Genomic DNA, 26020 nt, shown 5'->3' on the forward strand with positions numbered 1-26020 from the left:
CCTGCACGCCTCCTCCCATCCCCAACCTCTCGGTTGAGCGACAGTCAGCCGACGCCAATGGGAACGCCCTTTCGGCGCAGGGGGCGGGCACTCCCGCGCCGGCGGGCCAATGGGGACGCCACTTCCTGAGCGGTGGCGTCGGTGAGGGGAGGCGGTGGGAGGGGCAGGAGTTTAGGAAGGGGAGGGAATGGCTGTCATCAATGAAGTCATGTTCATAATCTAGTCCCTCGCTCCGGTTCCGGACTCGGGTGACTCACCGAGGGGGAGAGGAGCGACATCCAGCACGGCGCTCCTCCCGGGCGGTAGGTAAATACAACTTACAACTCGGTCCGCCCCCCCCCGCCCCGCTCCCCGTCCCTGGCACGGCGGTGCCTGCGCCGTCCTTTATTGTTAGTGATCGCGCCGGCACGCACCGTGCCCACCTTCCCTCCCCTTCCCCCAGCGCGTCCCCGCTGGCCCCGGGCGCCGTCGTGCCACCTGCTTCCTCCCCCCACCTTCTCCGGCGCCCGGCCCTCCCGAATATTTATATCCCCCAGTGGGTGGAGAGAAGAAAGTTTTGAGCCGGTATTTCTGGAATAATCACGATGCAAATCTTCGGGGGGGGGGGGGTTTGGGGAGGGGAAAAAACCCCGCGCGGCGCCGCTGGTGGCTGACTTGTGAGTCAGCGGCACCCGCGGGAGGGACGGGGGAGCGGCGCCGCGCCCGCGCGTCTCCAGCCGCCGTGCCGCGGTGTGCGGCGGGCCGGCTGGCGTTTCCCACCGGCGGGCCGGCGGGCTGGCACGGCGGCGACCACCACCCGGCTCGTGGCACCCGTTGGTCTTGTCGCCGAGCGAGCGTGTCGCAGGCTGCGGGCGACGCGAGCGGCAGAGAAATGGATGCGGGGGCGCGGCGGCCCGCACCCCGGCCCCCAGGGCGGCTCGGCCGGGCCGGCGGCGGCCTCGCCTGCCGCCCCAGCTGGGGCGGGCCGCCTGGTGGGGCTGCGTTTCGGCGGCTGCCGGGGGTGGCGGGGTGAAGTTCACGGTGTCCGGCGGCGGGAGAATGTGTTGCGGTCGGGCTGTTTCTCCGCTGTGGCACCGGCTCGCCTGTAGAGCCGGCCGAGGAAGGGGATGTGGGGAGGCGTGAGGAGGGAGGAAGATGGTGCGAGGGGGAGCGGTCTTGCCCGTGAGAGTGGCGGCGTTACCCGGCAGAGCCAGGGAGGCCGTGATCCGGATAATCTCCCTCCCTGCCTGCCTGTCACAAGCACTACACATACCGGGGAGGGGGGAGAAGGTGGGGGCTGGGACTTCGCCCGACAGGCTGCGGCTCCTGTTGCTTTCCAGTCTCTGGTTTTAACTGTGCAGTCAGTGACTCCTGCTGTAAAGGTGTCGCGATTTACTTTCCCGAATAGCTCGTCTTCCCTCCTCCTCCCCGGTCTCCCTGCAGAAATCATGCCTCCCCTCCCCCCGCGCCTTGCAGCAGTCGGCGAAGCGGAGTAGCACAAAACATGCGCTTGCAATTTTGTAATCGCCTTCCAAGCAAAAAAGCATTTTATTTCCGGTGTGCGCGGAAATTTTTTTTTTTTTTCTTCTTACTGGGTCGGGCGGGAGCGAGGATGCGTACACACGCGGATGCTCAGGTAGACGCGGCTCGTCTGCCCCGTCGGGAGAGGGGGACGGCGGTGGTCGGCCCCTGGAAAAGTTCTCTCCCCTGCCGGAGGCGGGGGCCGGCAGCGGGCCGCCGCTGCGGCGAGCTCCCGGGCGGGGCAGGAGGGCAGCGGGGCCCGTCCCCGGGCCTCCGCGCGGGAGGAGAGGGAGGCGGTGGGAAGCGGCGGCGGCGGGGGGTGGCCTTTCCCGTCCCCCCGCCGGTGCGAGCGGCGGCGGCGGGCGGTCTGGAAGTCCCCGCCGCCGGCGCCGACAAGCGCACGGACATGTTTGGTCGGCGTGACATGGTGGCGGAGGGAAGGAGCGGCGGGGAGACGGGCCCAGCCCGGCCCTGAGGCATGCCCCGGGCCGCTCGCCCGCCTGCCGCCGCCGAGGCCCCCCGCCGCCCCCCTCGCCGTCGAGGTACGGGGCCCCGCGCGGCCCGCCGCCGGGAGCGGCGCAGCCATTGCTTGATGGGGGGGAGGGAGAAGGGGGCAGCGGGGCCGGATCTCCAGGCGAGGACGGCTCAGCGCCTGTCGGCCGGGGCGAAAACTTTCCACAAAGGCCGGAGAGGGGGAGAACAGGGCCCCGTGGGTCGTGCGCGCCCGCCCCGGCGCCTTTGCGGGGGGAGGCGGCGGGGGGTGCAGCGCCGAGGCCTACGCGCCGTCCGGCGGGGCCGGAAGACCCGCGCGGTGCGGCCGAGGAGGGGGGGCGGGTGGCCCGCGGCCGCGGCCGAGCGTCCGCCGGGGCGGCTTGGCGTGGGGCCGTCTGTGTGCCCGCGCGAGCACGCGGTGCCGTGTGTCCCCCACGACCACGTTCGATTATGTCCGTGGTGCTGGGAGAAACAACCCCACCCCGCCCCACCCCGACTTTATGACGGCGGAACCACAAACTGCACACGGCTGGAAAAGTTGCAGCTCCTCTGAAGTCGAACTGAAGTTACCGTGAACCGATTGTTTTTGGGGTTGTGGGTTTTTGGTAGTTTTTTTTTGTTTGTTTGTTTTCCCCGAAGAGTGTATTATGGTCATCTAAAGAGTGCTTAAGTGTCAGCATGACTACATAGATCGTGCCGAAGTTTTTCCTTGGTATCTGCTGCTTATGTTTGATATTCAGACTTTCCAAACTTTAGGTTAACGCTGTTGCTTTTTAAGATGTCTTTTGATGAATGTTTTAGATAGGTAAGTAAATAACCGACTGAAGAATCTGTAAGTCTTGTGTTTGTTTGGGTTTTTGTTTTAGCCATTTTAAGTATTTTGCATACTTCCCATAAAAAAATTTATATGGGATCTATGACACGGCACTGTTCCGCTTCCATTCTTTTCTGTTTTGCTTTAGATTTTTTCGGTGTTAACTTGGTTTTAACCACAGTCTCTGAGACCGGTACAATAAACATTGTACCGGAATTTAATTCCTTTAGTATACCAGTTACACGTTCTGTAACACGGTGGGGTGGGGCAGTCTCTTCTGTGTAAGTTAGTATTGTTGTGCAAATAAAGGCACACTTTCTCTTTGGGAACCTAATTGCCCTATTACTGTCTTTGACTTTGTTTCTTTTATCCGTTTGTTACGCTAGGGAAAAAAAGCGATGTAGCAGAAGGATGGGATTGGAGGCAGATTTTTATGCCCATATGTATCAGTAATAGAAAGCAAAAAGATTGTATAGATAACTGTATGGATAATAATTTAAAAATAAATCTGAAGTTAGGTGTATCATACAGCATATCTGGACTTGACAGAGGTGAGGGTAAAGCTTCATTAAATGCAGGATTTCTCTCACAAGTTATGTCTCAGTTTTAGGACTGGTGTTTGTGGTGTTTCATAGAATGTGCACTAGAAGAGTGTGTTCAAAGCAGTCGTAGATCCTTCCTTTTGTTAATTTTTGAAGTGGTCTGTGAGCATTTCTTGTAAAGTCCGAAAAATGCTTTCAGTGACACCTGAGACTTGAAAATTGACAAGGGAAAAATTGCTCCAGCTAGCATTCTTATATTAAATATATTCTTGATGAAGATCTGTATGAAATTAGTATCTACAGATAAATTTTCTCTATTTTTGTTGTACTTTTGAAGTTAAGCTCAGAATGTGCACAGTGGCAACTTTAAAAAATGTCTGCACTTTACCTCCAATTTTCATGGTCCTGATTAGTAATATTGCTGTGAACTAGTCATCCTTTTCGGGAGACTTTTAATTCTTCATATGAATTTTTTGTGTGTTTTCTGCTGCAGTTGAAGTTCTCTACGTATAAAGAGTGTTTCCTAGACCTCCACCTCTTTTGAACTTTATCTGTTTAGTTTTTCATTTTTCTGATCCTCTAGCGGAATAGTAAACACAACTTACGACATAAAGATAGCTTGTCAGGAAAATAGCAACAGAGAAGAAGCTTGTGCCTCATTTGCAAGATAAAATAAGGAAGAATGAATAAGGGAAGGAAGTAAGGCTTACTTAAACACAGCTTTGGTAGTTTGCAAGTGTAGCAGAATAAGAAGACTAATATTTAAAATTGTTTTATTTGTTTTTGACACATGTAAAGTCATCACTTCTTGGGCGTAAACATTTTCCTGTTTGTGTCCACTTGATAGAGAATATTACCTCTGTATCACTGCAGGGTTTGAGCACCCAGGTGGATAATTTAGAGCTGGGACCTTTGGGAAAAATTGGAAATAAGTTTGTTGTTACAGAAACAATACCTTTTTCATATCTTCACTGATATTTTACCATAAGTATCTTGTATTTAAAACAATCTTCTCTCTTCTCCTCCTCTTCTTTCCTATTTAAGTAAAGACAAGGCCTGTCAGTAATACGGTGAGTTTGTTTCCTTCTGCCTACCTCTCATTATGGCTTTTGTTATTCAGAATCTAATGTGAAGATGATGTTCAATAACTGTGATTAATACCTATAGTAAAGGTCACGGTATGGAAACTTAGTCTGTAACCAGTCAGTGCTGTAATGAGTCAGTTTTCTGTGCCCAAAACATATCGTGGAATCTACATATGTAGCAAACATGGACTTCATCTTGGGCATTGTCCGCTGTGACTGTGGAGTTAAAAGGCAGTTAAACTTCTGAATGCAGCTGTGTGCCCTCCTCTTTTCCTGAAGGCTATTGCCTTCTGCAGCAAAGCCATCAGAACGGATCATATGTCTGTGTTGTAGCCTCTTCATTGAAAAATCTGGTGGTGTAGCTTAGCCTAGCTTGTGTGAACTCTACTTGTGATGATGCCTTTTGACTGACTGTAGTACATTCAACCCCCAGCCAGTCATTTCTTGGTGTTGGTTTTAGTTTTTCATAAGAGGGTACGCTGTAAGTTAGAGTAGCTGAGAAGTTGCTTTATGAGAAACTGAAACAGGTACACAGTAGGAATAAGAATTTCTACAAGAATATTTGTAAGGCGTTGGAGGCAGGGAGTATTAGGACTATCATCCTAAAGTAAACTAACTGTCTCTGCATGTGAAAAGGAAAAACCCTTATGCTGCATGACTCCACAGTGAAGATTCTGGCATAAGTACATCACCCATTCTAGCTCTGCTGGGGTGCATGCAGATGGTCTTCGGTAGACAGCTATACAAGCAGCTAAAGCAGTGTCCAGAGGTTTTTGTCTCTGGCCTAAGTGTCTTCATAAGCAATAAAGGTGCAGCATTTCTGATTCTGTGGTTTGTAGTTCAGACTGCAGATTCCCTTTCAGAAGGTTTTGAAGTTACAGTGAAGTTACATACCTGAGTATGCAAAGGTAGAATCTCTCAGCTGTTACTGTGTTTGGCTTCTCTTAGGTGAACTGAATAACTCTGGTTTATGTTAGTTGAAGATTTGACTCTTTACTGATTTTTTTGTTTTTTTTTCCATGTAACCTGTTTATTGACTGAATCATTGTTAGATGAAATGACGGTAGTTAAATTCTGATAAATGTTAATGCAGAGTGTCATGTGGGGTTGTACAATACAAAACACTGATTTGCTTCCAAGTATTGCAAGTTATTTGTTTTAATTATGATGAGCTGGTGTCATTATTAATCAGTTCTTAAACTTTGAACATCTTCATTTGATTATGTTTAGCAGATTAAGCAAATACTATGAATCACTGACAGTATCATTCCATGTTTTCTGTGGTAGTGTAATAAAGATAACTCCTTTAACCTGTGGTATATCACAATTTCACAGTATATCTTTTCAAAGGCACCTGTGAATCATGACTTCAGTTGGAGATGTGTGGGGAGAAGTAGACTGTAATTATTTTTCTGTGAAGGCAAAGTTACAGTTTGCTTTGCCGCGTGTATGAGGCTGTTGCGTGGGTCCACGTTTCCTTTTCATTGGGCATAAGTGGTGCAGTTTCCTTGCTTTCCACTACCTATTCAAGGCAGGGGATCTGGCCAAAACATCCTGGCTGAAGCTCAGTTTAGGTTGACTCAGTCATGGAAAGGCAGAAGTTATATTGGATGGTGAAGGGAAACAGCTAGGAGAATTATAAATACTTACTGTTCCATCTGTTCTTAGACTTGGTGTGTGCCCTGTGTCAAAGGAGTCTGTGATCTCTGGATCTTTTTGGGTGTCCAGCTGTCTTGAATTCAAAGGAATGCAAGTAGTTTGTTACCTGCTGTGTTTTAGTTTTGGATCTACTAATACTGCATACTTTCTTCATGTGAAGGAAATTTTGGTTTGACTTTAATGAGACTTTTATAAGGGCCTACAGGAATTGGGTATCTAGCTCTTCCTGAATTTTAATAAGAAATTTAATTTAATTTTAATAAGCCTGATTTCTGTGGGGTTTTACACAATCTCAGTCTTAGTAAATATAAACTAATCTATTTTTGAAACATGTTAAATCAAAAGCTTTTTAGCAGTTCTGTTCCCTGAACAGATCCTTAGTTGGGAGGACCATTTATAATGTGTTCTCATTTATGGCAGTGGCTGTGTTTTAAATTTTGTGGACTACTATTGCCACAGAAAATTGCTTTGTCTCTTTATGTCCATGGGTGTCTTTGGACAGGATTTATTACTTGCATTCAGGTAGTATTTTCCAGTATTTTATGTTCCCCTGATACAGATCTTATAAATTACTTGTTTCTTTTTTTTTTTCATAGATGTATGTTCTTTGACATACAAAAATCTCTGTATACAAATCTGTTCAAGACAATCCACAATTATGTAAGATTGGGTGAGTTTATCTGCTCTTAAAGAAAGGTAATGAAAGTACGTGATCTGATCTAAGGGGTGCAATGTTGCCCTCTGGTAGTTCTTGTTTTTCACAGGATGGGCACTTGCTAGCCCATTAAAAAGAATTTTAAATTTTCCAAATTTGTGTACAGAACACATTTAATGTATATGTAAAAGACAGTGTAACTAGTGGAGCTGAGACTGGAGCCAGTTAATTTTTGAGAACTGCAGGTTGAATTTGAAATAGAGATGAATAGAGGGGTAGATTTTGATAACCATTTTAATGCATAGGTGCAGGTAGAAGTCTTTTGTGAAATAGGGTATTTTGGCATACTTTATACTGATAGTAGTTTTGTAATTGATTGTGTTGTGGTTCTGTATAAATTGTTCTGGGTTGTGGTGGTGCTGGGTTCTGTCTTGTTAAAGGGCTGAATTTGGCTTATAACGTTCAGAGAGAGTCAGCTGTAAGAGTGTCAGTCTTATATTTTGCAATGTAATGACTGACTCATATAAAAACTCTTTGTTGTGTGGAAACTTCTGTTGTCCCTCATACAGCCATTCTGTAGGCCCCTTGTAGGAAGCTATGGCAGTGGGTGCAGTTGTGAACATTTAATAATGTGATTCTTTTTGTGGTAATGTTGTGGGGTTGTAGGGGACTAATTAGTGACTATAGGGTTTGTTTTGAGAGAGAAGCTTCATAGGCATCTCCCTGTTTTACCCTGCAAGGAATAGGATCCCAAGGTAGCTTATTTCAGGTGAGGGTATTTTATTTTAGATGAGTTAAGCATTGTTCTAATTTGTTGCTTTTAATCAGAAGAGAGTAGTAGCTATTAAAACATAACAAAAGGGAATTTATAAGCAAAAGCTATTAAGCTGTTTTGGATCCTGGCAGAATGATTAGGTAATTGGGGGTAAATAAGTGAAAATGGTCTTGATGTAGTAGCATTTTATCTTCTGGTTGGGTTCTGATAAGTAAAGACTCGTGCTCATGAAAGAAGAAAGAGGATCAGTTCTGTGAGCTTTGAATGCCCTGCTTGCTACCAGTAAACACCAGTCTACTTTTTTTCTGACATGTCTTGCAGATGGGCCTCCTTTCTGCTTTGTTGGGAAGCTTGGGAGGGTACTTTTTCTTGAGTGTCTGTTTCTTAATTTGACTACAAGCCAGGGTAAAGAGTGTTACAGTGTGGCTTGATATAAGCAGTCATAACAGGGTTACGCCACTTACTCATGTTAGAAAGTAATTACTACTAACTATGGATAGTGATAAACCTTGATGTGGAAGGTGGAACACTCTTCTGTGATAAATTCTGTAAGGAGAGAGGCTGGGACAGAGAGTTGTCTTAGGCCTTGTAATGTACTATTACATTGTAAGTAACTTGTAATGTACCAAATTAGAATGCTTTTTAATAAGACTAATTTTTTGTTGTATTGTTTTTTTTTATTATGGGACAAGCAATCAGGGGCAGTAACCTTACTATAAAACTACACCCAAAGAAAATGAAGGCAACAGGCTAAGCCTATTTAATGGTCATCTGCTGCTGAAATTGGTGATCCTACTTGCTTTCTTGTGCTGGTGCTGGCACTGGCATTTATCTGTCCTTTCAGAAAGTCAGTTCAGTAACCTGAATCACTTAAATGGTTCTGTAGTTTTGTTTTGTTTGTTTTTTGTTGTTTTTTTTTAAAAATATAGGCTTGCTTTTCTGGTGGCTTAACTACTCAGATAATGAGATCGCCGTGTGATCGAACACATGAAAATGGTGCTGTTGGGAGTGGGGAACACCAAGAAACATGGTTTATCTCATTGGCAGCAACTGACCACCAGTTTTGTAAAAATACAGCAGCTGCGTCATTGCGTTACAATAGCCTGACATTAGTAAACAAAAAGTTCCCAATATTAGACACTGATGGAAGTTCTCAGAAAACTGAAGAAGAATGATAAAAGTTCTCAGAAAACTGAAGAATGTTTCAAGCCCGTAGCCTGCATCAGTTTGTTCTACTAGGAACACAGAAATAAAAATAAGTAATAATTGGTCTTCCAGCCTGTAAAAACCTGTTGTTTGTTCTCGGGGCACTTACTGTTCTATAAGCCACTTGAGCTGTACTCTTCTGGTCTGCGACATTGGCAGAACTACTCAAGTGAATTATAACTATTCAGTCCAAAGTAATTGTCTTTTCTGTTGTCTGTTGTTTGATATTATGATTGCATACAGAGATAATCCAAGAGGTCCTACATTAATATCTAACTTTAAAAAAAAAGTCAGAAAATAGCCTTAATAATCCTTTTAATACTTGTTTTGCTGCATTACCATTTTATAAGTACGAATTTCAGTGCAGTCACATCTGTTAAGGGAGAGATTTTGAACATACATATGTTACAGAGGTGCCCAGCTATCTTCCCTGTCTTTAGTAGTACTGTGCTTGACCCCACATGATGCACCTGATGGTAGCAATTCACTGAATTACCATGGTCTTTGGTAGGTGTTTCTCCTAGCATACCAGTTGCTTTGTTCTGTGAGTAATACAAACATCCAGGAATTGACTGAACTATCAGGATCCTTATCCTTCTAGTGGGCTTTTAGAAGGATGGTCAAACTAGTGTGCAACACTAAGAATAATTTAATCATTTTCTGCTGATGACAGCTTGCATATGTGTGTGTGTGTGTGTGTAATGATTGCTGGTAGATTTTACTACATTTTTTTCAATGCCCCTAATGTCACATAGAAATTCTGTTTTTGTTTTTGTTTTGTTTTGTTTTTGTTATTAGAACTATTCTGCTAATTGAAAAGGAGACAGAAAATAGATGTCCACGCCTACAGACCCTGGCGCCATGCCTCATCCTGGTCCTTCCCCTGGACCAGGACCTTCACCTGGACCGATTCTAGGACCTAGCCCAGGACCAGGACCATCTCCTGGCTCAGTTCACAGCATGATGGGGCCAAGTCCTGGTCCGCCCAGTGTCCCACATCCAATGCCGACAATGGGGCCTACTGATTATCCACAGGAAGGCATGCACCAAATGCATAAGGTAATAGTTTATTACAAGTGAACCTTTTTTTCCTAGAGTTCTCTCCACTGATTAAAAAAGCTACATTTAGACCTGTATAACTGTTATGACACATCGTATATCACCTGCAAAACTGCAGCTACACTCCTGTCTTTATTACTAAAGATGATGCATATATCAGATTAAACACAGTTTCCTTGTTCTTAGTAGACTACTTAGAACTCTGAGTTAGTAGCTTGCAAATCTTCATTTGTAAACTGTACTTTTCAGTAAGGTGGACATTACTAGGGAGAAAAACCTTGAATTATAGTGTTAAAACCTTATGGTAGACCTTTCTAACCATCTTCTTTTTTTCTTTTTTTTTTTTCATTCTTGTCTGTTTGGATGTATCTTGTGTTTTTCAGGGGTGGTTTTCAGTTTTGCATGAACTTTTTTTTTAATTAATATTTTTAACTCTTAAAGGGCTTGTGCTTACAGGTTTGTTTACTCTTCCATGTTGGTGAAAAAACTGGTTTCCAAGTTATTTTATAAAGGCTCCATCTTACTAAGGAATTTAAAACTATGTAGGGCATAACATGTGAATAATTGGACTTCAGTGGTTGTTGTCATACACTTAAAATTGCATGTGTGCTTAGACTATCATTAATGTCTTTTGCTTTGAGGAAATACTTGCTTGCATGGAATATCCTTTGTCAGAACAGTCTCTTTATGTATTGTCATTCTTATTTGGTTGCGTACCAGACATTTAGAGTTTAGGATAATTTCAATTTCACTGATGTTCTGCTCTTTGAAATATGCAGTAACAGCTTACAGAGCCAAGATATTGAAAATGTTTTGGTAACTATTGTTGATTCCACTTGAAATTGTTATATGCACATAGGAAAAAATTGAATTTACAATAAAAAATTAGTCTTGAAGTAATATAAACATATTTTAATTTTTCTCCTGAATTGGCAACTTCTTGATGGATCAGTTTCATTCATTAAAACAGTTAAAATAGTGTCAGGTCACTAGGGACATGATGCTACCATCTTTTGTATGAAGAACTGTATCATTAAAATTTCTAATAGCACAAAGGCAACTGAAGTGAAGGAGGACATGATCCAGCTGCCTGTTTGTACTGAACTGTTGTAATTTCTGAGAGGTCAGTACATTCAATAACTTAAACTTTTGCATTTGAATCTTGAAGCATGTAATTTAGCTATTAGCCAGATTAGACATTTGCAATTGGCATTTCCTCATTTGTGGGGTCAGTTACAGCCCCCAGCTTCCAGTACTCTGGTGAATGCCCCAAACTTCCTAGACAGCCAGGTTTTTTACATTCCTTAGTTCTCTTTTCTGTTTTTAAGAGATTCTGTACCTGCAGAAAAGGGTGGCACCAGGAATTTTCCATTAGAACGGTTGAATGCTCCATACATTGTGTTTTTAACTGCTATATCCTGTTTGACCTTGTGTGTTCTTCAGACATTTAATGCTATGTTAGCATTAGAAGCAAACCAACAAGTGTCATCCCACAAAGTTCTTTCAGAGACTTTACAAGCATCTCAGAAGTTCTGTAAGCCAGAGTAGAAATTCTCCCATTGAGGTGTCATTGAAATGTTTTGAAAAATGCACCATCAATGTAAACAGTATGGATAGCTAATTCAAAGATGACCAGTCAGTATAGTTACAGTAAAATTACTTTCCCTTTTCTGTACCTTGATTCTGATAATGGAACAAAGACTGTAATTTCACAAGTCTTTAGTAGCAACAGCTTTGCTGTCCTCTAGTTTGCCACTTCACAAGTTCCAGCATGCCTTCATGTGTGTATGATTAAGCTACAAAATGGGTCTGTTGAACTGATGCAGGTGAAAAAAAAAAAATTCTTGGTTAATTTTTCAGTCTAGATGAGTTTTCTGGTCTGTTTTTCTGTGCAATCCCAGAAATAGTGTATTGTGACAAATGAGGGAAGGGTCTGGCTAAGAAATGCTGTGGAAGCGTGCTTCTAGACTATTTTGCAAGTATTACTTGAGTGTTGTTCTATGTAATAAAAAAACTGGTCAGCCAGGTGTGGTTTGACCAAGTAAACGTTTTCCTTCTGCTTAGTGTTATGGAAAGTGACTTTCAAATCATGATGTAACGTTTTTTTTCCTAATGAAAGGCAGTAAAAGTGAGAGATTGCACAGAAAGTGTCCTGGTTATGCTATCACTTGTAGCGTACCCATCCCATGTATGCAATGGGATGTGGTTCTTACTTTTAAAGTTCACAAACGTAAGTAGTGAAACACCTTCATTCTATGTTAGATGTTTGACTAGCTTACAAAGAATAATATAATGCATAAAAAAAAAAATACGAAATATCCAACAATAAACACTGATTGATACAAATTGATATTAATAATTCATAATTACTAAAGTGTGTTTACTTAACAACAGTTAATATGAAAATTAAAGACAGTATATTCACACGGTAACCAGACAACCCTTCCACAGGAAAATTTACTATTTATTTACATAATGCACTTTTGACAGAAACAATAAATTAGCTATCTTTCATGCTATTTTCTTAAGTAATCTTTAGACTGTCAATCAAATTGCCAGGGAAATACTTAGAGTTCCAGATTTTACTGAAGTATACCTTGGATCCAAGACAGCTACATGTAAGGAGAAATACTTGGAAGTTTGTTGCGGGGGACTGCTAAATGGAGAAAGCATAACAGCCTCAGAGAGTCTCATGAGGTGAAAATACTTGGAAGCGTGGAAGATGTTAACGGAAAGCATTGTTACATGGTTGCCCTAAGCTTTTTTCCCCCTCAGCATCCACACAGGAGCCCCTCTGGACACAGAACATAGGTTAGGTGGGTTTAGTCTGAACTGATGCAGCCTTTTGTATGCTCTTGTGCAGCAGCTGGGCCACATGATTTTAACTGCTTAACTCTTAATTATAACAACAGTATATCTATTTAATTTATGTAGTTCTCAATTGAGGGATGGGAAGAGTCCTGTGACCTCTTGGTTTATTTTCTCTTCCATTTAATCATAACCTGATGCGTAATCACTTCTTTTGTGAATTTGTAATGGGGTGTACTGTAAATGATTACTGGCTGTGGAAAAATTATGATGATGTCATGGGCAATACTGCTGGTTTTGGGTGAGAGTTTACTGTTTTTTTGAGTGAGAGAAAAAGTGAGTGACAGACAAGATTCTTTTCCTACAACAATGGTATTTTTTACCAAATATATTATTCACTCAGATGTTCCATTAAAACAGAAGGCAAATGGTTTCCCATTTCAAATATTGTTGGCTAACAGATCTGTGAACGTTAGACATTCTGAGAATCTTAGAATTCTGTCATGGTCCTGGAAGTAATGCCTTTTTATTCAGCAGGCATGTTCCCTGCATTATTGCTGTTGTATGTGTTTACATTAGTGAAAAAAGAAAGAAAGTGGTGTTGTCAACCTTGAAAAATCACCAGAGACCTCATGTAAGATGGTGGTTTAGTGATTTATAAGAGATTGACAGAGTTGTTGGCCAAGTCAATACTGCAGTGACAACCACAGCCAGTCTGGTTGTCCATCAGTGACACATTCAGTTATGCTGTGCAGTTATGTGACAACATATTGCTGTTTCATCTGTGTAATTTTTGTTGGTATAGAGGATGCATGGTCTAGAAGAAATCTAGTTTGATACTCGTTCTCAGTCTCCGATTTCAAGGCTGGTGTTTGTTTGTTTGTTTTAAGAAGGGGGAAAGAAACAAAAAAAGACACCATAATCTGACAGTTTACCTGGAAATGGGTCAAACTGTGATGCAATGCTGTCTGTGAGAAGACCTTAGTTACTAAATTCAGAGTAAAAGCAATATAGGCAAAATGTCCCTTATGCATTAGGCGTTATGTAAAGTCTGTAAGTCTGCCAAGTCTGTAGGTGTGGGCTTGCATACAGTTGAAGTTCATACCTCATTATGTTTTGTGGAAGCACTGTTTATATCTGGTCTGTTCTGTGCTTGTTCTTACTTACGGGGACCTATGAAAATAGTAATGTGTACTCAAAGTTGAATATGTCTCCCTTCCTGTTTCCCTTCTGTTCTGTCATATTAAAAGAATAAAAAAAAAAAAAAAAGTACCCCAATGTGGTAGTAGTGCTTCATTGGTAGTATAAGGTACATTTCTCATTCCAACAATGTAATTGTGGAAGATATTTTTAATAATTTATACAGGACTGAAGAATTTACAGAAATTGCATTGTGTGTAAGATCCTTTCTGTAATTTTTAACCTGTTATATAGATTAAAGTTATCATCTATGTAACTATACAGTGATTCAGAGAAGTTATGAAAAATAACTATTTTTTAGTTCTTGTAGTCCTCTGCTGAATTGTCTCCCATATTTTATAGGTTTTTTCCATAGACAGTAGAGGTGCTTCTAGACAAAAAAATTTCTTGGAAACACAAGACTCTTTGCATAAGTTAGTAGTGCTGTGATCATTAAAACTAATTTTGTCTTCAAAGAAGTTTATGCCATCTTCATCTTTTGTAGCTTTGCTAGTAAAAAACTGATTAATGAGTTCTGCCTTTCCTAATCTGTTTCTAATGAATTTCACTTCCATTTTTTTCACAGCATAATTTCTGCAAACACACAGAAAGCAAACCCCTTTCTTGCTGTATTTAGGCTTCCTTCCATTAGACTTGAAGCATTTCAGTTTGCTACAGGTTTTGTTGTTTTGTTTTTTTTTTAAATACTTATCTTACAAAAACCTTTTTGGTCTTTTGACCAATTTTTTCCATAGAAACATGCCTTCAATTGATTATTTTTTTTTTTCTTTTACGGTCACGTCTTTACCTTTCTGTTCCTGTCTGATTTTTTTAGAATTCTCTTTTTGAAAGGCCACATATTTGTTTTCCTCTTCACTGCTGCTCTTTGTTAATGCCAGCTCCTTTCCCCACCTTCTGTATGCTGGTACTTCTGATGCACTAGGTATGCATGCAGTGTCCTGTCTTAGTCACACAGAGCTGCCCACATTCACAGTGGTTTCACAGTTGCCACCCATTAGTGCAGTGACATCCATCCCTGCAGTCACACCGCAGATGTGTACAGCTAGAGTCCTCTGTTCTGGAAATTGGATCCCATTTCCTGCACAGTCTCCTTCTCCTCTTGGTGGCCCTAAAGATTTAGTCCTTGATACATACCATGATAAAATAGGAATGAATCTGGCTTTCCAGGTGTTTCGGATTCTGTAGTATTCAGCTTCTGTGGGCAGAATGTGAACTGAGCATTCTCTTCCGCATTGGTTATATTTGTAAGTTGGGGCAAAGGGAGAGGGAGTGATCTTAATGTCTCAGAAAAGGGTGTTGGGATTTACTTGGTTAGCACAGTGGAACTATTTTTAATGTGTCATTCATCTGTCTCTACATTTATACTCCACATTCTAAGTTCTTGTAATCAAAAATAGCTTCTCGAGTAACTAGTATTTTTCTGATACAAGTTCTTTTCACGAATGTTTTTATACTGTCATGGCAACTAAATGGTTTGATGAAACATAAAAAATCCATTTTACTTCTCCTTTTCTGTAACTTTTCTCCTTTTAACCCATAGTTTCTGATAAGGAAAAATGATAGTGAAATTCTTCAATAATGCTGATAAACAAAAAACCCCACATGTGTTTAAAGATACTTTCAGTCAAATCTGATTATTGCAATGGAAAGTGGAAAATTTATTTGAAGGGTTTACAAATAAAAATGTCGAATTATTTTTTCCTTTGTAGAAAGCATGACCTATGTTTAGTTCTGCTTAAATTGATCCATGTGTAAAAAATTGCTCAAAAAGAAGAAATGTGACAGTGTCTTTTTTTCTGTGACTTGGTGTAGCTTCTTGCATACTCTTTTTGTTAACTGCCTGTATTTTCTACTGGAGTAAGTTTTCTTAACTCTCTTTTTAAAAAGAATTCTCAATAAATAGGTGTGTATTTAAATAAAACAGACTGCAAGGTCTCCATTCGCAGTAGGGTTTGCAACAACAGTATTTAGTGTGCGTGCATGCATGTGTTACAGAGAGGTGCAGAGCTGCATATTTCTGTAGATAGAAGATAAGTAAGTGATGCCAACCTGTTCCTTTCTAATACAAAGCTCTAATACAAGTACTTTTAAGTTAGAAGTTAATAAGCATAATCTCTTCCCTAATTAGGGACCTGATGTACTTTTTGCTTTCAGGTAAAACTTTTTGGTTTTCTTAAGACATCCTCCTTCTGATGTTACTTTTCCCTGTTTTCACTTTCAGAGTCCTTCAGTTTCTATTACAGAGCCTTTTCCAGTGCCCTGCATGCCTTCAGCATGTTTTTCTGACCCCAGGCTGTCTTCTCTTCACTCTCTGAAGAAGGCACTTGGCCCTGTTTTGCTTTTCAAGTAGCATGGGAACTGTAGTTTTTGAGGAGTGAATGAGGTGGCAGGAACTGTAGGGAGCACAAGTATTTGAGTAGAACTATGTCTTCTCTTCCTTGACTGCCTGTCCCTGTTTTTACCTGCGAAGAAGAGGTTACCTCCTGCAATGTCATCTTTGTTTTTGAAGAGAAGCAGTGTTTGGGGCATTCCAGTAGAGCAGTGACTGAAAGGGCAAAGTTTGGGCTAAAAATAACTTGAGCCAAGCCACAGGCTGTACTTTAATAAGTTGGTGTGTGTTACACTGCTTTGTAATATGAGGCCAGTACAGTTCGTGTGTTTGTATTTGGACAGTTTGCCTCCTTGGCATTGCCAAACAGTTCATGAGGAAAAAAAAAAAAGCAGAAAGGAAACAGAGGGGACAAGCAATCTAATGGTGCTCTGTGCTTTCCCAAATGTCTGATTCCAAGGGTAAAGATTAACATTATATTTATTTTGGATGATTGCTAAGAAAAGTTTGTATTCTTTATGTATTTGTTCAGATTTTGAGTTAAAGTTCTTTGGATTTTTATAATGGATTTATATACTATCTCTATATAAATACTTACTTTGTTTTCACAGTCCATTGATGGCTTGCATGAAAAAGGAATGGTTGAAGATGTTCATTGTGGCTCCATGAAGAGTATGCGACCTCCTCACCCTGGAATGGGCCCACCTCAGAGTCCAATGGACCAGCATAGCCAAGGTTTATACATACTGTGCATGCTGTATGATTTTGGGGCCCCTTTATTCCACAAAGAGTCAGTAGTTCCATGTAACAGATTTCCAATTACTTCCTTTCATCTTTGTTTGGAAAGGCTGAACTAGTATCACAGGGCAAGGTGAATAACTGAATCAGCTTGCTTTCTGGAGTGTCCATCTGTCATGTATTGGAAAAAAGCTACAGTTCAAGTCTGTGGCTGGGGCAAGTAATTGGTCTAAGTCTATTACAGATTTCAGTTCACATCTCTGAAAAAAACCCACCAAGTTCTTTCCTATCTTACGTGGCTATTGTAAATGTAAATGCATTGGAATATGATTTGTTTTAATCCTGTGGTGAAGGAATGATAAAGGAGAAGAACCCAAGCAAACTTGGAGAAACCTTTAATATCTGTAATGTTTGGTCAAGGGCTGATCAAAGTTCTTCCCAAAGTTTTTTATGCCAGAAGATAGAAACTCTTTTTACCACATTGCTACATGCCTTCTTTGTGTCCCTTTAGTTTGCAGTGTAAGATGACGTGCATTCTGTAAGCAGCTCAGTATCTTGGAGATGTAACTGGTAACACCTGCTAGTATTAATTAGTTCAGCAGATAATGCTTTGTATATTGCATAATTAATTAGATTACAGCAACACCTGAAGAATCACAAGTGAAACTAGGGTCCTGGTTTGACACACTCTGCAAATCTATTAAGAGGTGGTCCCTGTTTGAAGTATTTACATGTTTATTACATAGGATAAAGAGAAATGCTGGAAGGAGAAAATGAGTACAGATCAGCAAAACAACTCAGCCTGAACTGCTTTGTGACTTTACAGTGGGCTGTGACTGAAACCTTAGTCTCTAATTGGTCAGCTGAATCCCTGTCTGGGACCTTGAATGTTAGAAAGTACTGTTTTTCTATTAACACCTTTGACATCAGTTAAGGAAAATAGAACTGACTTTGCAGGGACAAGCTCTCCATCAGCTAAAACTTTTCTACTGATTTCAATGAGATGCAAGCATGATTATCTGAGAGCAAAATTTTACCTGACTTTGCGTTCACTCACTTTTGCTTGTAAGGAACTTGTTCCTTAAAATGAACAGAGCGTTTAGTCTGAAAATGAAGATGGTCCAATTCAAACATAATGTGCTCAAAATACAAGAACATAAGTTGCAAATGCTTCAATTACAAGTAGCTCTGAGTTGTTTTCTTCTTTCCCGTGCTGGCTGAGATCAGACTTCCAGGTCCTGTTGCTCTGCAAAAAGATGATTGTATTAGTAGCAGCTGTGGCAGGCTAAAGACTACAGATCCCTGCTCTCTTTTTGGTGTATGTCTGCAACTGTTGCAAGGTAAACAGAAAATACTGGCATTCTAATCTAAGCAGGCTTTTTAAAGAAATGGGTAAAAAAAATCCCCACGTGTTCTAATATTTTAAACACTTTTCTTGACATCGAGGAGTATTTTAGTTTTCTTTGCCTCTCTGTCTCCTTTTTGTCTTCTTACACAATTATCTTTTCACAAAAAATGGTGATGGCATTTGAGGCTATTCTGATACGTGTTGGGGAAAGTCCCATCTGCTGATGTACTTTCTCCCCATTAGTGTACAGATCCAAGATAGAACTCCAGGTTTCTTAATAGCCTTTAAAGCTATTGGATACTTTCAGTCTGATTTATCATGGGATTAGAGTCCTGTAAGACAGTTGTGTTTCTACAAGTTTTGTGGAAATAGGCAATGTGGTAAAAGAGTGTGAGCTTACCCATGCCTACACTTAAGGGAAGAGGACAGTATGAGTTCTCTGACAATCCATTGAAAGATGCATGGTAAATATTCTGATCCTAACAAAATCTTCAGTATGCGTTTGGTACATTGTTAGAAACCAAGACTTACCATAAGGTTCACTTCCTTGTAGATTCTTGGATGTCTGATAGTTGAGCTTACGTTGCAGTTGTGTACAATTTTTAACAACGCGCATGTCAAATAGAAATTGCTCCTTATTAGTTCTGGGTCTGGTTGTTTCACGGTTTATTGTTTATAGGCCTCAAATTGTAGTAGATAAATATATGCACTAATTAATGTTATTATTTTCAGACATTTCGTGGAAAGTAGCTGAAGAAGTTCAAAACCGCAAGGAATGGATGACCCTAAGCTTCTGCCGTTAGTTTGAAAGCATAAGCAGAATGGCCATGTATCAGTTAAATGTCATTTAGTCTAGCACTCGTTCTAGGTAAAATCAAAGAACATTCTCTGTCTTTTAATTCCATATGATCTTGTCTATAATTCAGGCCACTGAGTATAGTTTTAAGGAAGAATCATAGAATCACAGTATGGTTTGGGTTGGAAGGGACCTTTGAAGGTCATCTAGTCCAACTGCCCTGCAATGAACAGGGACATCTTCAGCTAGATCAGGTTGCTCAGAGCCCTGTGCAGCCTGACCTTGAATGTCTCCAGGGATGGGATGTCTACAACCTCTCTGGGCAACCTGTTCCAGTGTTTCACCAACCTTATTGTAAAAAATGTCTTCCTTATATCTAGTCTGAATATCTTTCTTTTTTTAAAAAAACATTACCCCTTGTCCTATCGCTACAGGCCCTGCTAAAAAGTCTGTCCTTGTCTTTCTTATAAGCCCCCTTTAAGTGTTGAAAGGCTGCGATAAGGTCTCCACGGAGCCTTCTCTTCTCCAGGCTGAACCAGCCCAACTCTCTCAGCCTTTCCTCACAGGAGAGGTGTTCCAGCCCTCTGATTATTTTTGTGGCCCTCCTCTGGACCTGCTCCAACAGGTCCCTGTCTTTCCTGTGCTGAGGACACCAGAGCTGGACGCAGTACTCCAGGTGGGGTCTCACCAGAGTGCAGTGGAGGGGCAGAATCACCTCCCTCGACCTGCTGGCTGCGCTTCTTTATATGGAGCCTGTGATACAGCTGGCTTTCTGGGCTGCAAGCGCACATTGCCAGCTCATGTCCGGCTTTTCATCCACCAGTACCCCCAAGTCCTTCTCCACAGGGCTGCTCTCAGTCCCTTCATCCCCCAGCCTGTGTTGGTACCAGAGGTTGCCCCAACTCTGGTGCAGGACCTTGCACTTGGCCTTGTTGAACCTCATGAGGTTCACATGGGCCTACTTCTTGAGCTTGTCCAGGTCCTTCTGGATGGCATAAAGTCAGCCTTGTCAAGCAAATTTACTGTTCTTTTTGTGGAGATTGTCAGCAAAATTGATTTATTAAAATATAGACAGTACAGTACTTAGTGCAGTACAGTATTTGTACAGTTGTCAGGAAAATGAATCCTGGCTCATGTATGGGGTTTCTCTGTGCATCACTTTACAGCCTATTTACAGTTAGTTTTATAATTTGTCATTTAATTAGTTTATTATATTTAATATAGGTTATATTGTTTTTACTTAGTGCTATCTTACTCCTACATCAGAATGTCATACAGTATCAATCCAAGCACCTTTTCTAACTCTTATCAGGCAAAGTTGTGTCTATCATTACTACTGCTGGCTTTAATGATCACAGAATCTTAGAATCATTTAGGTTGGAAAAGACCTTTGAGATCATAAAGTCCAACCATCAGCCATGCCCACTAAACCATGTCCTGAAGTGCTTTGTCTACACACTTTTTGAATACTTCCAGGGGTGGTGACTCCACCACTTCCCTGGGCAGCCTATTCTAATGTCTGACAACCCTTCAGTAAAGAAATTTTTTCCTAATATCTAACCTAAATCCCCCTTGCCGCAACTTGAGGCCATTTCCTCTCTGCTATCTCCAGCCACCTGACAGAAGAGACCAACACCCACTGCACTACAACCCCCCTTCAGGCAGTTGTAGAGAGCGATAAGGTCTCCCCTCAGCCTCCTTTTCTCCAGACTAAACAGCCCCAGCTCCCTCAGCTGCTCCTCATAAGACTTGTGCTCCAGGCCCCTCACCAGCTTCATTGCCCTTCTCTGGACACGTTCCAGCACCTCAATGTCTTTCCTGTAGTGAGGGGCCCAAAACTGAACACAGGACTCGAGGTGCAGCCTCACCAGTGCCCAGTACAGGGGGACGATCACCTCCCTGCTCCTGCTGGCCACACTATTTCTGATACAAGCCAGGATACCGTTGGCCTTCTTGGCCACCTGGGCACACTGCTGGCTCATACTCAGCCGGCTGCCGACCAGCACCCCCAGGTCCTTTTCCACCGGGCAGCTTTCCAGCCACTCTTCCCCAAGCCTGTAGCGCTGCATGGGGTTGCTGTGACCCAAGTGCAGGACCCGGCACTTGGCCTTGTTGAACCTCTCAACACAACTTTGCCTGACAGAGTTAGAAAAGGTGCTTGGACTGATGCTGTATGACATTGTGATTTAGGAGAAAGATAGCACTAGGTAAAATCAATATAACCTATATTAAATATATTAAGCTAGTTAAATGACAAGTTATAAAACTAACTGAAATAGAAGATGATCATCCAATTGTGGATTTTTCTAGGTACTCTTGTAGGACTATTTCGTGCTGTTCAATGTATTTGTCAGTGACCTGGAAAAAAGTGTAGAGTTAGTGCTGATGAATTTGCAGAGAGCACAGAGGTTTAACGGTAAATAATGAACCAGTTGGTTACAAAGGCTGATCAGGATGCTCAGTAGAATGTGCTTATTTCTCTAGCATGGATTTTAGCACAGCCAACAGTATTATATATCTAAGAGCAAAGTAGTATATTGTGTAGGTGGTATGAGATTGTATCATACCAAGCAGAAAGGCTGAAAAGAGTTTTGGTTATTCTGGCAGACTTAAGTGTGTATTACCATATACAGTGTTTGTAACCGTGAGATGGAATGTACTACCTGCATACAGAAGCAAGGGCATATTAATTGAGGAGTTTTATCACCTTTTCTAATGAATTAGCTGAAGGCTGTATCAAAGTATTGTATTCCATTCTAGTAACTACAGTTCAGAAAGATGTTGAGAAGAGTTTAAGGTAGCATCAAATGTTTGAAGCATCTTTTGTATGAGGAGAGGCTGAGTGAGCTGAAACTGCATAGCATGAAAAAAGAGAAGATTCGGAAATACGTTATGGGACAGAGTGATGAAGGCAGAGCCAGACTCTTTGCAGTGATTATCAGTGACAGAAGATCTGACAATTGGCACAAACTGAAACACATGAAATTCCATCAGAACATAAGAAAGCATGCTTTTAGTGTAAACGTGGCTTAACAATACAGTAGGTTGCCCAGAGAGGTTTGTCTAGTTGCCATCCATGGAGACAGTCAAAACCTGACGGGACATGTTGCGGGCAGCCTGCTGTAGCTTACCCTGTTTGAGCAGGGGGTGGGGCTAGATGGTATTGAGAAATCCCTTCCAACCTTAATGATTCTGTGATTCTGTGAAATTGTGCCTTATTTAGAAGACAAAGGAATGATTTGAAACTTGGAAAACTTGTTTTTTTGCCTGGAAAATGTTAAACTCCATTTTTAATTCTCTCTGAGACAATTAGAAGATGTCTTATCAGTCTGCACATTCCCAGGTGGTAGAAAGGCTTGTAATAGATGGATCCTTTATCTTTAAAAAAAAAAAGCGCACTGAATTTTGGTACCTGCAAATTGAAATTAGGTGAATTCAGACTGTATTTAATATCTGCATCTTACTTAATGAAGATAATTAACCCTTGGGACAAGGGCTACGCAAGTATTTGTGGTAGATTTTGTGTCACATGAAATTTAAGTCAACACTGGATGTCTTTCTCATTTGTTCCTCAGACCAAAGGGAGGAGATTGTTTAGAGGCAAAAAGTCTTTGCTCTGTTTTAGACAAGTTAGCTAGACTGTTGTAGCTGTAACGGTCCCTTATTGCCAGAAATCTGTGAGCCTGTAAACAGGCTCCAAGATTCTGAGAAGAACTGGTAAGCTAGAGGAGGAAACAACGGTTTTAATTCTTTGAGAATGGGAAGATGGATAGTCTTCATAAAATGCTGCTGTTCTTGGAGCTCTGAGTAGAACAGTTGTGATAAACACATAGGCAGTAGTCCTTCTGTATGCAGTTTACAGTTGGAACTTATCACAAAATGAGATTTCATTTAAATGTCAAATGTTCCAATAGCAGTCTTTTTAGTAATTTTTTTTTAAAGAAGGTCTTGCAAAAGAGTGTCTCTTTAGTACAAAAGCAGGAGTTTTTATAAAATACATGCCTACGAACGTGAGTGATAAATTCAGTTGTAGATATAATTTATGTAAATCAAATGTGCAGTTGTGAATGAACAGTCTTGAAATAAAGACCACTGAACTTACAAAGGACAAGTAGATACAGAATTTTGGATGTAATGGTTCTTCCAGTCTGTATTGAGAAATAATTAACTGACCCTTTTTGAGGTGAGATTACTTTGATGACCAAATCAGAAACATTTGTAAGCTCAATCTGCAAGAGCTTTGTCATTTTGTTCATAAATGCCTATCTGAATAGCAATTACTGTTCTGAGATTTTTGCATTTTTTTAAACAATAATTACTAAAATAAGGTATGCAACTTTATTATTAAGACTCTGGATTTTTTTTCTTGGTGCTCAGTGAGATGCTGGTCATGCAGGAAGAATCTGCTACTAGCTCAGACAGATTGTCATATTTTTATTGCAGTCATACTGCAATAGGATGGTTTTCAGAAGTCTGATATTAATTTATGGGGAAAAATATTCTGAATTGGTATCTCTCTCCTCAACAGTACCTCCTTTCCACTCTTGCTGCCAAACTGGGGAAAGGGTAATATTCCTGACTTTCCAGTGACCAGTTTTCTTTTCTTGAACTTAGGCACAATGATGTACCTGTTTACTCTTAATACCTTTCTTTTAATGCTAATAGGTTAAATGAAAGGACAATCCATTGCTTCAACTTGATATTTAGCTGTTTAAATAGTAATCTCTCTACACCTAACTGAATTTGAATTATGTTAGAAACTGCCTTCAGCCTTTGTGAATGAACTGTGCTGAAAAACCCAGTATTGATATTAGAAGTATGAAATTTACTATAAATTGTTAAACTGCTAAACAGAGTTATCCAGAAGATGAAAATTATGTTTAGATTTGACTTTGTAAGAGGAATGGCAAGAAAATGCAAAGACAAGGCAAATATTTATTTAAAATAAAATATTTTTATTAGAAAGAATTCATAAAAAGATATAAATGGACTGAAACAAACAATTTCTATGTTTTTCTGGAATTTGGAACAAAATAAATGCAGTTACTGTGATACAGCAGTGAAATACAGACCAATTTGAACAGTTAGGGTGTCTTTGCTTGCTATTTGTAAGTGGAAACAAGTGCTGCAGGGATTTATGGTTCTGGCACTTGATCTGTATATATTTTTAATTACCACGCAGTATTTGTTGAACTTATAAAGATACACCAGTTAAATTTAACTTACAGCACTAAGTTACTGCTACTTCAGAAACAACATTCATTGTCCCTACTTTCTTAAATTAGCTGCACTTCCTTTTCTGATTTTTTTCAGGCTTTTAAAGATGAGAAAAGATCTGTCACCTTATCCATCTGCGTGCCAGCTTAAGACCTCTCAACAGTTTATTTCTACAGTCCTAGTTTTAAGTGACTTGCACACATACGGCCTCCCTTTCTCTATGTTGAGAGTTTCACAAGAATTGGTGTTAACCCTGGTCACACTACTGACAGGGAAATATTATATTTAGCTTACCTTAAGAAAGTTTGTAGCCTCGGTCCAACATGAATGGATTTTCCACTGTGTATTGTAGGCATGTACTTGATTCCTTAATTTTTTTTAAAACTAGCTTTAATCGATGGTTGAAGTGATAGTTACACAACTGAATTTCTTCAATCCTATCTATATCTTCCTAGTGCAGTTGTCTTAAGAGTCATGTTTTTGAGTAAAAATATACCCTTGCTATCAGTTTTAGCAGAAAGATTTGGCATATGATCCTCAGACTTTTTCATCATTTAAGTTGTCTTAATTTTTAGTGGGGAATTAAGACCTCTGTTGAATATTCCAGTGTTTGGACTGGTAAAACCTTGACTCTTTCTAATATTCGTTACAAGGGTTCAGAATTCATATGTGTTCTGTATTTAATTATAGCATTAAAAGTGGAGAAAAAAGATCTCTCAACTTTTAGCTCTCTGGTTCTTCAGCTTTAGAACAGATGAGGAAGATGTTCTTTGCTTCCGTTAACTGAAGTGAAATTAAAAGCAATTAGAGCAGAAACTTTATTTATAGAGTCTGCCCTCCAAAAATACTTGTGTTTGGTAAAGTGTTAGAACTAGGATTTCTTCCGGTATCAATACTGTAAAGCATATACATTGTTTATGACATGTTGCAGTGATTTCTGTTGAACAAGTTGATAACAAAGTGGGATGATAAGTGTGTTGCTATAATTATGCATACAGTTAAGAAAGCAGTGCTTTTTAGCTGCTGAAAACATGAGGAAGATTTGTAATGTAGCTTCTTCTATAACCCATTGAAGGATTATGGGTGAAGACAGAACCCGACTCTCAGAGGTGCATAGCAAAAGCACAAAAAGTAATGGTCACAAGTTATGTAAAAGAAATTGTGATGGGACTTCAGAGAGAGAAGATGCACCATGAGAATGATTAAGAATCACTAGCACTGGAGATTTTCAGAACTTACCTAGATAAGACCTGGAGAAACCTGATAAAGCTTTGGAGTTACCACAGTTTTAAATGGTGGGTTGGTCTATTTGGCCCCCCTTTCCTGGTGTTGGGTGTCTTCTACTCTGTATATTTTTGAGAACTAAAGGTTATCAGTTGTCCTTTGCCAGCAATAGGACTCTTTTGTTGCAAGTGTTCTGCAACCTTATAATTCAGTGCTTTTGCCATCTTCCAGTCTGAAGGTTAAACTAAACAGAATGGTTTATACAGAATAGAAAACAAATTTTTTTGTGGAAAATCTAGAGGAAGGGGTACTTGGCAGTTCAGCAAGTAACAATTAATGAGCTAGGTATTTAAAAACCTGCTGAATACTTATTGTGGAAATTCATGTATGCTAGGGAAAAATGTATTTGAAGTGCTTAATAGCAGATGGAAGTGTGTTTGCAAAGTTCAAAAAGGTTTCTGTCTTTGCCTGTATATTAAACATTCCTATGGACTGTGTCTTTAATTTTTTTTTGTTTTATGACATATGCTGGTTAAACTCAGTCTTTGTGAGTCTTCATATGTCGTTATTCAG

At 40.8% G+C, this 26020-nt stretch overlaps 1 protein-coding gene across 6 annotated transcripts in view; it reads left to right on the top strand.

Moving 5' to 3' along the window:
* Nucleotides 1-166: 166 nt before the first annotated feature.
* SMARCA2 (SWI/SNF related BAF chromatin remodeling complex subunit ATPase 2) overlaps nt 167-26020 on the top strand; it is a 126474-nt gene continuing 100620 nt past the window's right edge. Inside the window, exons 1-3 of one of the 6 annotated variants that reach the window (XM_075019529.1) lie at nt 167-302; nt 9527-9787; nt 16736-16859. In XM_075019529.1, coding sequence (XP_074875630.1) covers nt 9563-9787; nt 16736-16859 — 349 coding nt within the window. In that variant the 5' untranslated portion in view covers nt 167-302; nt 9527-9562. Of the gene's footprint in view, nt 303-1470; nt 1616-1671; nt 2043-2519; nt 2798-9526; nt 9788-14901; nt 15040-16509; nt 16586-16735; nt 16860-26020 lie in introns of those variants that run through there. The other 5 variants (XM_075019531.1, XM_075019530.1, XM_075019532.1 and 2 more) reach the window with 5 other exon arrangements.

Source organism: Buteo buteo, chromosome Z, assembly GCF_964188355.1.
Source record: "Buteo buteo chromosome Z, bButBut1.hap1.1, whole genome shotgun sequence".
NCBI lineage: Eukaryota > Metazoa > Chordata > Aves > Accipitriformes > Accipitridae > Buteo > Buteo buteo.